Source organism: Ostrinia furnacalis, unplaced genomic scaffold, assembly GCF_004193835.3.
Source record: "Ostrinia furnacalis isolate ACB-3 unplaced genomic scaffold, ASM419383v2 OfSCF4239, whole genome shotgun sequence".
Lineage (NCBI taxonomy): Eukaryota > Metazoa > Arthropoda > Insecta > Lepidoptera > Crambidae > Ostrinia > Ostrinia furnacalis.
Window position 1 is genome coordinate 665211 of NW_021134478.1, and position 13663 is coordinate 678873.

General features: G+C 36.3%; 1 protein-coding gene across 1 annotated transcript; it reads left to right on the plus strand.

Moving 5' to 3' along the window:
- The first annotated feature begins 7659 nt into the window (after positions 1-7659).
- Positions 7660-10704, plus strand: LOC114359146 (uncharacterized). The gene has a single exon (XM_028313409.1). The coding sequence runs from the start codon at positions 7660-7662 to the stop codon at positions 10702-10704; it is 3045 nt and encodes a 1014-aa protein (XP_028169210.1).
- The last annotated feature ends 2959 nt before the right edge of the window (positions 10705-13663 follow it).

Here is a 13663-nt window from a genome sequence, read left to right on the forward strand (position 1 = left end):
GTTATTAAGCTCTTACGACTTTATGATCTTTGTCCGTTTCAGCCAAATGACGTCCATTGCTGGACAAAGGCCTCCCCCAAGGCTTTCCATAACGATCCTGCGATCTTACTGTGTTTAAATTAAAAATGAATTTAATTACCTACTTATTTCAGTTCAAACGGGTCTTTAGACAAAATTCCCAACGCGCTTTAGCAGTCGCTTAGCTCTAAATTATTTTTTATGGTAGGCACTTAGTGACATCCCTCCGTGAAGCGATTTTGAAATCAAAACTATAACCATAGAACTTTGGACAGGATGGATTTAAACATTCGAATTCTAATACACATAAAAAAACCACACAAATCCTGTAATTAAAAGTAAAACTATAGTACAGACTCGCGCACGAATTTTAATTCGAATGCTGCTGTTTCATGACAGGTTATTTTTACTTGACAGATCACTTTGCGCGGGAAACCAGTAGGCAGCATGGTCTATGACCTTAGCCTGTTCCTGACGGAACGGATTAAAAAGATAGAGAAAGCCAGCTTTTCTGGGCTATTTTTATTTCGCCCAGTCTTCCGCCGCCGGAGGGTTCGCAATGATGGAACTCGTAATATTATGAAAGGGAAAAGCCATATAAAGAAATAGAGCTATTTATGGTCATAATAATGACGTCGTCATCGAATCTCAATAATTATAAACCCTTTCTTCAAAGCATCTTTCCTCACAAAATTGACAATATAAAATGAGAATAGTTTCTATATCGTTGTAATAATTATTTTTTCTACCTTTATTCATCAAATAGTCAATTTTAAAGGAGAAAAGATACTTAGGAATTTACTTGTTTCATAAACTATGCTACGAGTATTATAAACGATTTGTAGGTAGTTACAATCATTTATGTAATAAACTTGCTGTGTGTAAAGCATACAGAGACATTAACAAGATCACATCAATAAGTTGGTATTGGATTGAAGAAAGTCAAATAAGCATAGGTAGGTAACTCCTTACTTTAAATGTGAATTCAAGGCTACTTAGCAGTTCCCGATTCTCAGAAGCCACCAATCCAAACGCTCGATTGACATAAAACTGAAGTGTCATTCACTGTCTAGCATACAGCACATGTGCACGCGCATACTTACATCATTTAACATTATAGTGCGCACTTAACATGTTAGATCTAAGACTTTTCAGTAATTAAGCAAGTATTTCCTTCCACTTGGTGGACTACAGTACAGCAAGCTAAACATTGTGGAATCTTATGGGCTTGTAATAAGTTTTATTTTTGCAAAAAATATGTACCTACCTAGTCTGATGGCTGGTTGTACGATTAAATCACACGTGCACTTAGACCGGTATTAATAAGCCCCGTAATTTTGTATTAATTAATTATTATTATGATACACCTTTATGGCTAGTTGCCTTCCTATAAAGAGTAGTTTACAGCTCAATTACTACCACACTACAACTTTAACATGGTTTCTCTTTGGTGACTGAGTTTTTACAGCCACTTTTTCTAAGCACCAGCCCATATGTTGTCTCGAAGTGGTGGTATATTTGAGACGTGTATGTAGGTATAAGCGCCCTGGAAAGGATCTAAGTAGGTACTGAATAAATTATTTGATTTGATTTTGATGTGAAAGAAAAACTATTTCCCTTTTCAAATACATAGTCATTGTAGCCTAAATTATGATTAGGGATTTCTTAACAAGCAAAATAAATGTTGCACTTTAGGGTTTTTTTAAGAAAAGCCTATCCTGTTTGTGTCCTAATCTTATCGTAGGTAAGTACTTTGCTATAAAATTTGCATTTATAAACGCTTACAGACGTCGTACAATAAACCGGCTAAATTCAGTTCATCGTTTGTTAATACGGGCCAGCTGGTTACTCCATTAGACAGTGATCTCGGCCCTTCGTCTAACAACTCTACAGCCTTAAAGTAATTAGCTCTTTGAGTAAATAGTTTATATCCTGATGATAGGAGGAGGGTTGTTTGGACTTAGATAAGTACTATTTATATCTAACTTTAAAAAATAAGCAAACAGAAGTACATATTGTAGTAAACCCATTCATAATACAAGCATATTTAGCTTAGTAGGAGAGGTTAACGGTGCTACGATTAGTTAATAAAAAAATATCAAAAACCATGCTGCCTATGTTCCGATTCAAGTCAATATTGTGCCAGGATTATTTAATTTAAAATTTTTTAAACGTTCAAGTTCCACGTATGGATATACACTCAAACACCGGCTGTAAACAAAATAGGTAAAACTTTTTTAAGACCTTCGTTGGAACAGAATTGCCACCTTGGTAAATATAGGTAAATTTAAATTGAACCATCGGCATCGGATAGTAAGCGAAGATAAAAGCTTTTTTTAAATGCTATTGTCTATGGCCATGTGTAACGCGATATGTAAACTCATAGTCTATGAACGCTCATGCAAAATATCGCGTTTTTCAAATGGGTTTATTATTCAAAGTCGTTTAATCAAATTAAACTCACTTTCATTACAAATGAAAACGAAAACATGATCATGCGAGTGATAATGATACAAGTCTGAGTCAAAAATAAATAAAATGTCTTTTCTTTTCTTTTAAAAAGCACTTTTATACGTCCCAGTATTAAATTAACCCTACAACTGCTTTGGGACAATAAATGGGCCAGTGCTGAAAAGAAGCAGCGCAAGAAACAGTCACTATTTCACTTAAATTTTATTAAAAATAAATTATTTTTAATCTCCTAGGGACACTTAAAATAAACAGAACAATAACCATACATTCAGACTGGAGAATATAGCAGGTTATGGAGGCATTAAAAACCAAGAGTTATTCCACAAACATCGTAAAACTGATTGTGAGCCAACAAAAATAAAGGAACGCCTGGGAAGGCAGATAGGGATGCCTTAACAAGATTTAAGAGTAATTAAAGAAACTCATGTTGTTCTAAGATTAGAAGTCGTAAAGAACTGAGAATACCACCACAATTCACAACCTACGCGCAGAAACTGGACGCATTTGTAAAAGCAAAGATGGGACACATATCGCTTTACTAAAGTTATGGACTCCAAGAACACTAGTTTAAAGTAGTACATTGTAATGTCATTTTTAAACTAGTGTGAAAAACGCGTTATAACTTTTTATTAGTTTTTCAGGGTAGTATTATGACACTGGCTGTCAATAGGTTGGTATTACGAAAAAAAACACGCTCGTTATTTGAATTCTTATTCCAAAAAAAAATGTAGAGCTACGAATATCGAAACTGGCTTTAAAAACAAATGCAAATAGTAAATAGATAATATTATGTATTTATTCTTTTTTTTTTAAATCACGTTCTAATCTGTCATATCGAGAATTAGCTGCGTGATAGGTAACTTTTAACGTTTTCTTTTAATTTTACGAAACCGATTAGGTATCATGCGAGCTCGCGGGAAAACGCCATCGATACGTGTTACAAGGCTTGTACAATATTAATTATGAAATATGTATTTGTCACTTAGCAATGGCGGTGGGTATAAATCATATTATAATTTGCTGTGGCAAATTGACAGTAAAAAGTGGACAAAAACACATGTAAATTATTAATTTGACGTGATAATATGATGGTAATCCGTTAATTTTCGCGTGTCTAAGACCGAACCACGCGATCGATTTCGTGACCGATATTTCAATTGAGTCTAAGAGAGTAAAAAAGTAAAAATACGCAAAGGAATTTGTAGCGCAGCGGAACTATAAATTGCTCCGCTCCTGTATTTATTTGACCGTCGTCTTGTATTTATGATTCAAATCAAAATTTGACACATATGAAATTATAATTTGATTGAGAAATGTATTTTAAGATGTTTATTAGTAAAGTAAGAGTTCCGTTTCTCTTAAAAACATTTGTTGTTAGTAAAAACGTTAACTTTCAGAGTAAATCTTAGCGTAAATTGTTTCTAAATGTTCAATTGAAACACTTTGCTTTTTCTTCTTCTTCAGTATAAAACCTACTCAACATAATAGAAGTTAATTAATCATTAAAATGTCTATCATTCTCTGAATTCCTAGAAAATAAAAGCAACGGCTACAAGATCTATATCGCTCACTTACAATTTCATTTCATACCCCAGACAGCTTGTGATTGTAATAATTCCTACTTACATGGCCAGTGCCAGGTTTCTACTCTTAAGGTTCGGCCAAACCAATGCGTGCAGCCGGCGTGCACGATGGCGATCGCGATGGCGATCAGACTTAAACGCATTGATCGCCATCGCCATTGTTCACTCAGGCTGCACGCGTTGGTTTGGCCGAAGCTTAAAGCCTTAGCTTTAATATTATGCGCCTGTCAATGGTCGCGGCCTGTATGATACGTGCGGTGCGTGTATAAATACTCGTACGTGTAAACTTGTGCGGTGATCGCCATCGCCATCGCCGACGCGAGACACGCGTTGGTTTCGCCGAAGCTTTATTGTTTCCTCATTCTCGTGATCCACTCACTGTTATCTTGGCCAGCCTCATCTAAATGCATCCGACGCTTCGGACCCATTATTATCATTAATTGATGCACTTAATAACTGGGCAGGGAAATGAGAATATCAGTGCAAATTCGTTTATCATTTTCTTTATACAGCGTGTTATTTTTACACTTGATCAAATAAAGAAGATTGATTCTACTGCGCAAATGCAACAAGTTTTCAAATATTCAAACCTTTCCATACAAATTATCATAAGTTTTTGAGAAATTTGGTACTTAAGTACTTTTGGTTTGATAAACTATACAATACCCTGTATAAAAATAATAATTCCACCACTAATTACCCATTTAATAAATCATGCTTTATTTATTAATGTACACAATTGACTTTCGCGACGATTCATTCCCAAACAAAGTAATATTTATAATTTTCAGCTGCACAAAAGACATATTGCTGACATAAATCTGTCTCTACCGAGATTTATATACGACTATTGCAATTAAATTGTCACTGAAAGTGGTCGCGGGAATTATGTTACTGTTTCATCGAAATGATCACTGAGTAATTGCTTCTAAAGCAAACTTTTTGTTTGATTTATAATTTCAATGATTCAGTAGTTTTCTTGTCTCGCAGCGAGATAGAGAATTAATAAGCCAATCGTCAGCTGGAAACTTAAACAAATAATGTAGCTTGAAGACGTATTAAAATTGATACTAAGATTGCGTGTCTTACACAGGCAAACATATAATAAATACCTCAACTAATAGCTATGTTATTGTTAATATGCATGCTATGTACGAGTAGTTTGTAGCGACTGAAAACACAGTTCTAGTAGCAGACTTAATAAGATGCTGTAGTTGTCTGACATGGCTCAATCGGCCTCAGCTTCATATCTGGGGGCACGGCAGTGCCCCCACCAAGTCGAGCAAAAAAGCGGCACGGCCGTACCATCCTTTTCTCGAAGCAATTCAGGCCATTTTCGACCGCCTGTAACTTTGTTGTGGATAAAACTAGAAGGCTGAATTTTCATTAGCTATGCAGGCATTGTAAAGACACGGTATATTTAAAATTTCATTCAATTTGAACCAGTAGTTTGAGAATTATAACGGGTCAAAGTTACTTAATTTTGTCACTCACTGACTCACTCACTGACTCACTCACTGACTCACCGATCATCAAAACTCTAAGGCACTTCTAGCAGACCTAGAAGCTTCAAATTTGGAATATAAGTAGTGTTTGGTGTATGAATCAAGGAAAAACTAAAATATTTGGGGGCACGGTAGTGCAACCGCCAAGTCGAGTAAAATTTTTCAATTTCGGTCCAGTTTTCTAGATACATAACTGCTGTCTACAAAATACAAAAAGAAATGAGATCCCATCAAAAACAATACTTGTCAAAAAAACCAAGTCTCGCAACTCAGTTGTTCTACGGTAAAAAGTTGTGAGATCCATGTAATACCAAGTCCAGGCCAGGAAATCTTTAACGTTTTACATAAATATATTGACTTGGCCATCGCATGAAAACACGTGTAAATTAAATTATTTAGTGCGATGGCCAAGTCAATAATTTATGTAAAACGTTAAAGATTTCCTGGCCTGGACTTGGTATTACATGGATCTCACAACTTTTTACCGTAGAACAACTGAGTTGCGAGACTTGGTTTTTTTGACAAGTATTGTTTTTGATGGGATTTTAACTGACAGGTAACTATAGAGAAAAATATTTTTCGTTGGTTTTGAATTTTATGTTACCTTATTAAAGTTCAAAATATGATATCCACTATTCCGCTACTACAATTTAATTTCATTCTTAGACTATTTTACAAGTCGAGAAAGTCTATCTTAGCACTGAATGAATGAAGGAGTCGTTTTTACATAATTTAGTTATTCAATACTACTTGCACATGCGCCACTGACTCTATTATTTATTGATCATAAAAATATTTAAGTAGTATTTTTTATTTCTCTTTCGTTTGGAAAAGTGCTATTTTGCCTGATTGTGGATGGGCATTAATGACAGTATTAAAGCATCTACCAATACTCTCATTTGTGTACTCATTTATTTTGTGTCATTCTGTTCCAATAAAATAATGATTTCTTCTCGTATGAGTTATAAAAATGGGTATATCTCGTGACGGTTAATTTATTTGTAGTCTTGTTCTTAACTGCAAGATATAATTCTTTTGCTTTCATAAAAAGTAATTCGTTTTCATAAAAATAAAAGAGTCATAAAACTGTCACTTTTTGTTAAGAGTCTATTTCATTTAGTTTTGAGACAAAACATTACTTATCGAAAATTAATTACAAAGAAGTTCGTGGTATTGTCGTTAAGTACCTTTGCATTTTTGCATAGTGAGCAAGTGCTCTAAAGTAAAGTAACGTAAGTAGGGCATCGGCCCTATAGGAGACCGAAATCGATGTATTGATTTAGTGCTATGTCAGATACTTGCTCATTAACTCTGTCCCTCAGCAACAACTCACACGATAGAAGAAGATTACTTACAAACAACTCTACCTCCTTTTAAGTACACACGACAGCACATCAGGCTACCCATTTTTGTTGCAAACTCGCCCCTATTACAACTGCACAAGAACCCACACTGTTTACTTTGATGTACCGTCGTCTGTACCTACCTAATACAGATATAACAAATAATATCGGTCAAACAAGGTGTTTCGTGTTTACACTTATAAGGAAAGTGCCTACCCAAGTAGGTCTCTCCCAAAACAGTTAAAGATGCGTCATTTTTCCCACAGCCGACCGTTAAACTGTCGGGCGTCGCAGAGTGGGTCGGTTCTTATTTCTGTACCCCCAGTGAAAAGGGATCTAACTCGACTTAGATCAAAATTGACTTTATAACATAATGTGAATCTCTGAAAAATTAGCTATTTTTGTATCTAATCGGTATGTTTCTACGACGTATAGAAAAGAAAATAACTTTGTGCCAAATGATACAAGTAAGGCTTTGTGAACCAATTTTGAGTTTTCTTTCGTGTATATTGATACATGTTTACTTTTAACAAAGTGTACCGGAGGCTTCTTTCACTTTTTTATTGTGTCAAGAGGTATGACTCGTGTTACTACTTTTTACACGATGGAAGTTTTTCAGATTGAGTTTGTGATTAACAATATAAGATGACTCATATTAATATACACAAAAAAAACTATGTATTGTTGGTTAGTGAAAAAGAATGTAACTTAATTTATAGCACAAAAAGTAAAAGACAAATGATTNATGGCAACTACTACAAACTACGAGCACTACTCGACCAAGGATCGCAAACCTCAATTATCACCGAGAAAGCAGCTCAAATTTTATCATTACCACGACGTCAATGTACTGGAGTCATAACTGGAATCGGAGCCAAGGAAAATAACTGCAAGGGAATAATAAACATAACTATCAAGTCAAATAACTGCGAATATACATTACAAACCGACGTGCTTATTATGAAAACGCTAATTAACAACCTGCCAAGTAACACATTATCGAAACCATCATGGGAGTTCCTGGAAAACATACAACTAGCAGACCCTGAGTTCTACAAAAGTCGCCCCGTCGACCTACTTTTGGGGGCGGAGGTGTACTCTAACATCATTTTGGATGGCATCTGTCGAGAAAACAATCAAACACCAATAGCGCAACAAACGCGATTTGGTTGGATATTAAGCGGAAGCGCCAATACAACTACATTACAATGCAACGTCTTATTAAACAACATTGAAGATATACAACGATTTTGGCAAATTGAAGACATTACACAACAAGAGTCATCATTATCATCTGAAGATCAAGCATGCATAGAATTTTACAAAGCAACAACCGTTCGACGAGAGGATGGGAGATATCAAGTAAAACTTCCTCTAAAACCCAACTTCATACAAGAATTGGGAACGTCAAAACACAAGGCCATTGCGCAATTCAATCAACTGGAACAAAAATTTACGAAGCAAAATGACACCGCAATTAATTACAAAACGTTTATCGACGAATACCTAACATCAGGTCACATGCAACTTGCACGTGGAAACACGACACCGGAATACTTTTTACCTCACCACTGTGTCTTACGCAACGAGTCGACAACAACTGCACTTAGAGTTGTGTTTAACGCATCTGCAAAAACTTCTACTGGGATGAGCCTCAATGACCTCATGTACAGAGGCCCTAATCTACAACAAGATCTACAGTTTTTAATCTTAAAATGGCGACAATACAAGTATGCATACACAGCTGATATCGAAAAAATGTTTCGACAGATATGGTTAAATGAAGAACATCAACAATATCACAAGATTGTATGGCGAGACAATCAAACGAAACCAATACAAGAATACGAGTTAACCACCGTCACCTACGGCACCAAGGCCGCGCCATTTTTGGCGATGATGACGCTTAAGCAACTCGCAGACGATGAAGAGCATAATTATCAAGAAAATCAAGCAGCTACTGTCTTACGAGATTGTTTCTATATGGATGACCTCATTCATGGAAGTCATTCATTATCATCAGCCAAACAGTTAAAACATGACCTCATAAACCTATTGAAGTCAGGAGGCTTCAATCTAAGGAAGTGGTCATCTAATACACCAGAGCTAGTCGAGGACAGCAACAAGAGAGACAATTTTGATTTTCGTGGACTTGAATCAACGAAAGCATTGGGACTTCGGTGGAACCCACAAGAAGACAGTTTTACCTTTGAATCAAAAATACCAACAAGTCAAACAAAAACCACGAAAAGAACATTATTATCTGCTATATCAACCATCTTCGATCCTCTCGGTTGGCTCTCACCTCTCACTGTCAAGCTAAAACTCCTATTTCAATCTACATGGCTGTCAAACATCGACTGGAATGATAACCTTCCGGATGACATTAATTTGGAATGGTTAAAAATCAGAGACGAGATACAAAATATTAATCAAATCAAGGTTCAAAGATGGCTCGAAACGCAAGAAAACGATGTCATTGAACTGCATGGATTTTGCGACGCATCAATAAAAGCATACGCTTGCGTCATTTACTGCAAAATAACACGAAGAGGCCAAAGTACAGTGGTTCTGGTCGCCGCGAAAACGCGACTAGTTCCGGTCAGCAAAACGGTCACATTACCTCGGCTGGAGTTATGTGGCGCAGTTTTATTATCGCAATTAATTGACAAAGTTAGAAAAAGTTTACCCAATTATCAAATCAAGACCCTGGGCTGGACTGATTCAACAGCAGTTTTGGGGTGGCTGCAAGGTGATCCAGACAAGTGGAAGACCTTCGTAGCGAACAGAGTCAAGCAAGTGACTGAAATATTGCCTGGAAGCGACTGGCGATACGTCAAATCTCAAGATAATCCCGCTGATTGTGCTAGCAGGGGTCTGACAGTCACTCAATTAGAAAAGCATTCTCTTTGGTGGCAAGGTCCAAGCTGGCTACATTCATACGAAGATCAACCCGAACAAGCGTCGTTCGAAACAAGTGAAGATCTGAAACAGAAAAAACAAGTTAATACATCTACATACCAAGAAATGAGCACCATCAAGGAATTAATGCAAAAATATAGCACGTTCAAGAAACTGATTCACATCTTAGCGTGGCTATACAGATTTAAATTGACTACACTAAACAAGAAAAACTTACCATCATACCTTACCTTAGAGGAAATCCGTTTCTCCAAGTTGAAAATAATTCAACACGTACAGCAAGAATACTTCTCTCAAGAGATAAATGACCTGAAAACTAACGGGATCATCAACTCAAAAAGCAGCATACTTAACCTCAACCCTCATCTTGACGAACAAGGCATCCTCCGTGTTGGCGGAAGACTAAGACATGCACAGATAAGCTCGGAAATGAAGCATCCTATCATCATTCCACATGCAAGTCATCTTACCGACCTCTTAATCGATGAAGCTCACGCTCTCACTTACCACGGTGGGGCACGTTTAACGACCTCATTCCTTCGTCAACGATACTGGATTGTGGGTGGCATCAGGGCCATCAAGAAGCGCCTACGTGGGTGCGTCAAGTGCAGGCGATACGACACAAACAAGAAACATCAGATCATGGGTGACTTACCACACGCTAGAAGCAACCCATCCCGCCCATTTTATCACACCGGCGTGGACTTTACGGGTCACATCATGATAAAGAGCAAGCCTACTGTGCAGAAGATGCATGGAGGCAGAAGAAAAACCGCAGCACGTGCACAAGGAGTACACAAGCGTAGCAGATCAACAGGCTCAAATTCTCCAATCACCAGGGTCGCTGCAGAAGGCCTGTAGCGACTTAGATAGGCTGCTGCTACCTGGGGGATCTGGAGTGGTTGGAATAGGAAGATAAACTACAAATAGCGCACAATGGTCTAATCAAAAGGCTAAGTGCAATATTCGATTGTCCTGCAAAACTAACTACGAAAGGCCTTTTGAATGGATACTATGTATAAAGTAAATAATTATGTAAATGGCATGTGTGGCTGGACTTTATCTGCTTAGCTCGCAAGTATAACATGTCTTGTTATTCATGTCATTATTGATTTAAGAAGATTCCCGCCTTAGGCAGTTCGACTTTTTCAAGTTATTTATAATTTAAGAAGAAGCTGACAAGGGTGGCTAAATTTCTTGCGCTGCTTCTTCTCAGCACTGGCCCATTTATGTCCCAAAATAAAAGTAGGGTTCAAGTAATACTAGGACGTGTTAAAGGGCTTTTTAAAAGCCTCTTTGTTGAAAACAAATGCATTTTATGACTTTACTTTTATATTATCCTTCTGTAGCCAAAAGGCAATCAATATAGCTTGACATCACCATCTCCGGTCCAGGGTTTGATTCCTAATAGGTTAATTGTATAAAACAAACCTTTCTCTGTCTCCTGTCTAATTAGTTGATGTGAAACCATTGTTTTTTCTGATCTTTACTACACAATTGCTTCAGCTATACTTTATTTAAAATAGGAGATAATGTATGTGATTTAGGCCGATATCATTCATGGTATATGGTGTAATAATTAATAAAATAGTAGTTTCAGATCAGAATAAACATTTAAGGAGTAAATAATTAGAATTCAGTCTCAAATTCTAGCCTTATTCCTATACAATCGCCACTTATATCACTTTACACATAATTATTTTGATACTTAGATCGCTGTTATGTTAGTTAGATCAGTTTACACATTTTTTTTCTCACCAAAAAATTGGTGTATTTTGATATAAGTAACAATTTTTGGACGATTTACCCTAAATAACCTGAAATAATGATTCCTCATAGTGTAATTACTTATGTTTGTTTTACAACTTTTTCTAAAATTGAAGAAACAAAAAATTATCAACGAAAATGGCGGAAAACGTATCACTTTACACTTGATAGCGTGTGGTCAATTCAGTGTGGTGTAAAATGATTTATGTCCCATTACATCACTTTACACGAATGTAAAGTTGTCGTGCATGGTGATATAACTGTGTTTTTATTTAATTACGAAAAAACCACATGCTATATTTCCCAAACTGGCACACTGCCTAATTATATCTAACATTACCTTTCACCTAAAAAATATTTCACCAAGTTATCTCTAATAGCGATGAAGCAGGATTTTTTTTAACTTCAAATGCGATTTCCCAAAAATCACCATTTTCGACTTAACTCCCTTTTCACTGGGGGTACAGATTTATCGGTCGATGGAGCACACAAATATGGATTAAATCGCAGACGTAGAGTCACCATCTAGAATTTCCCAGATTTAGAAGTAATGCCTGAATAAGGCCGGGTTGTCTGGACAAGATCACCCCCTAATGATGAGACCGCCTGACTAAATTGTGCATGCCTTTTCTTGTAACTTGCAGCTCAATGAAGTACCCTATTATGGTATCGTCTGTTTTGGCTCTAATTCGTGACATGTCTCAGATTAAAAGGGATATTCTATCATGTTTATTACTTGAGTTGGCATTGGTTACACGCGTGCTAGAAAGTGACAGACATGTAAATAAATCGTCAAAAAAACTGCGAGAGCTCGGCCGAAAAGCAGAACGTTTGTAGGCAATTATTTTTTATTAATCGATTAGATATTCCAGACACAAAATGAAATAATTAATTTAAATGTACAGAGATAGCGTGCAATTATTTTCTAATGCATCAAATCCACTTAAAAACTCGGTCAGATTGGTGGTAAGTAGGCCGAATTTTTTCTACTTGTCACTAACTATTTAGTCTATGTATGGTTAGGTAAGCTATAGTATTTGCACGTTCGTGACGTGATAATATTATTATGGAAATCATTGGGTAGGCCTATATTCAGCAGTGTACGTCCTGTGACTGAAATGATGATGATGAACGATGGAAACTTTTTATACAGCCCTTTATGGCCTCTTTAAAACGTACGTATTTTTAAAATTCTTAGGCCCCAAAATATCGAACGTTCAGAATATCGAATTTACAAATGATCGAACGATCAAAATATCGAATGATTAAAATACCGAAAAATCAATATAGTCTTCCTTGTTTAAAACGTCTGTTTTTTGAAATTCTAAAAGATAATAAACCTTTATGAAGTGCTTACTCTCTAACAGAGCACTGGTAGCCCTACCCCAGACATATCCCACGGCCTGTTAGGCTATGGGCGACAGGGCACATCGGTGACCCCCGGCCCACGTACTACCCGTATGTAGATGAGAACATTCACCTGTCGTCATGCCGTTAGACCACATGGTTGGAATTGCATAGATAGATGGCTTATTTTGCTGAGAGATTTAATAAACTGATATGTGTATTGATAATAAAATTCTTGCTTACGAGATAAACACTCATTAATTTAATCTTGTGCGAGATATATTTGAGACAATTGGGAAAAACGTAGATGATGATGTTATCGGTATCATCTAATTTTTTACTTTGGTATTCAAAGGACTTTTTAGATATTAGAGTAAAAAAAAACATACTTACATACAGCCGAACACATAACCTCCTCCTTTTTTGAAGTCGGTTAAAAATACAATCTATGTATATTCTCATAGATAAAATACAAAGACAACTACATGTAAGGAAATCTTGTAACATACACCACCACTAAATTATATTTACTTAGAAACTGCAAGTATCTACTTAACTATCGTATTAATTACGAGTTATTACCACCTTGCAGTGTTAGTTTGAATGGGACCCCACACGAACATTTACTTTAATTAGTATCTCTACTAGTTAATGTATTTGTAAGTTCAACAAAAGGAAGCAGAATAGTTATTAATAGTGAAAGTCC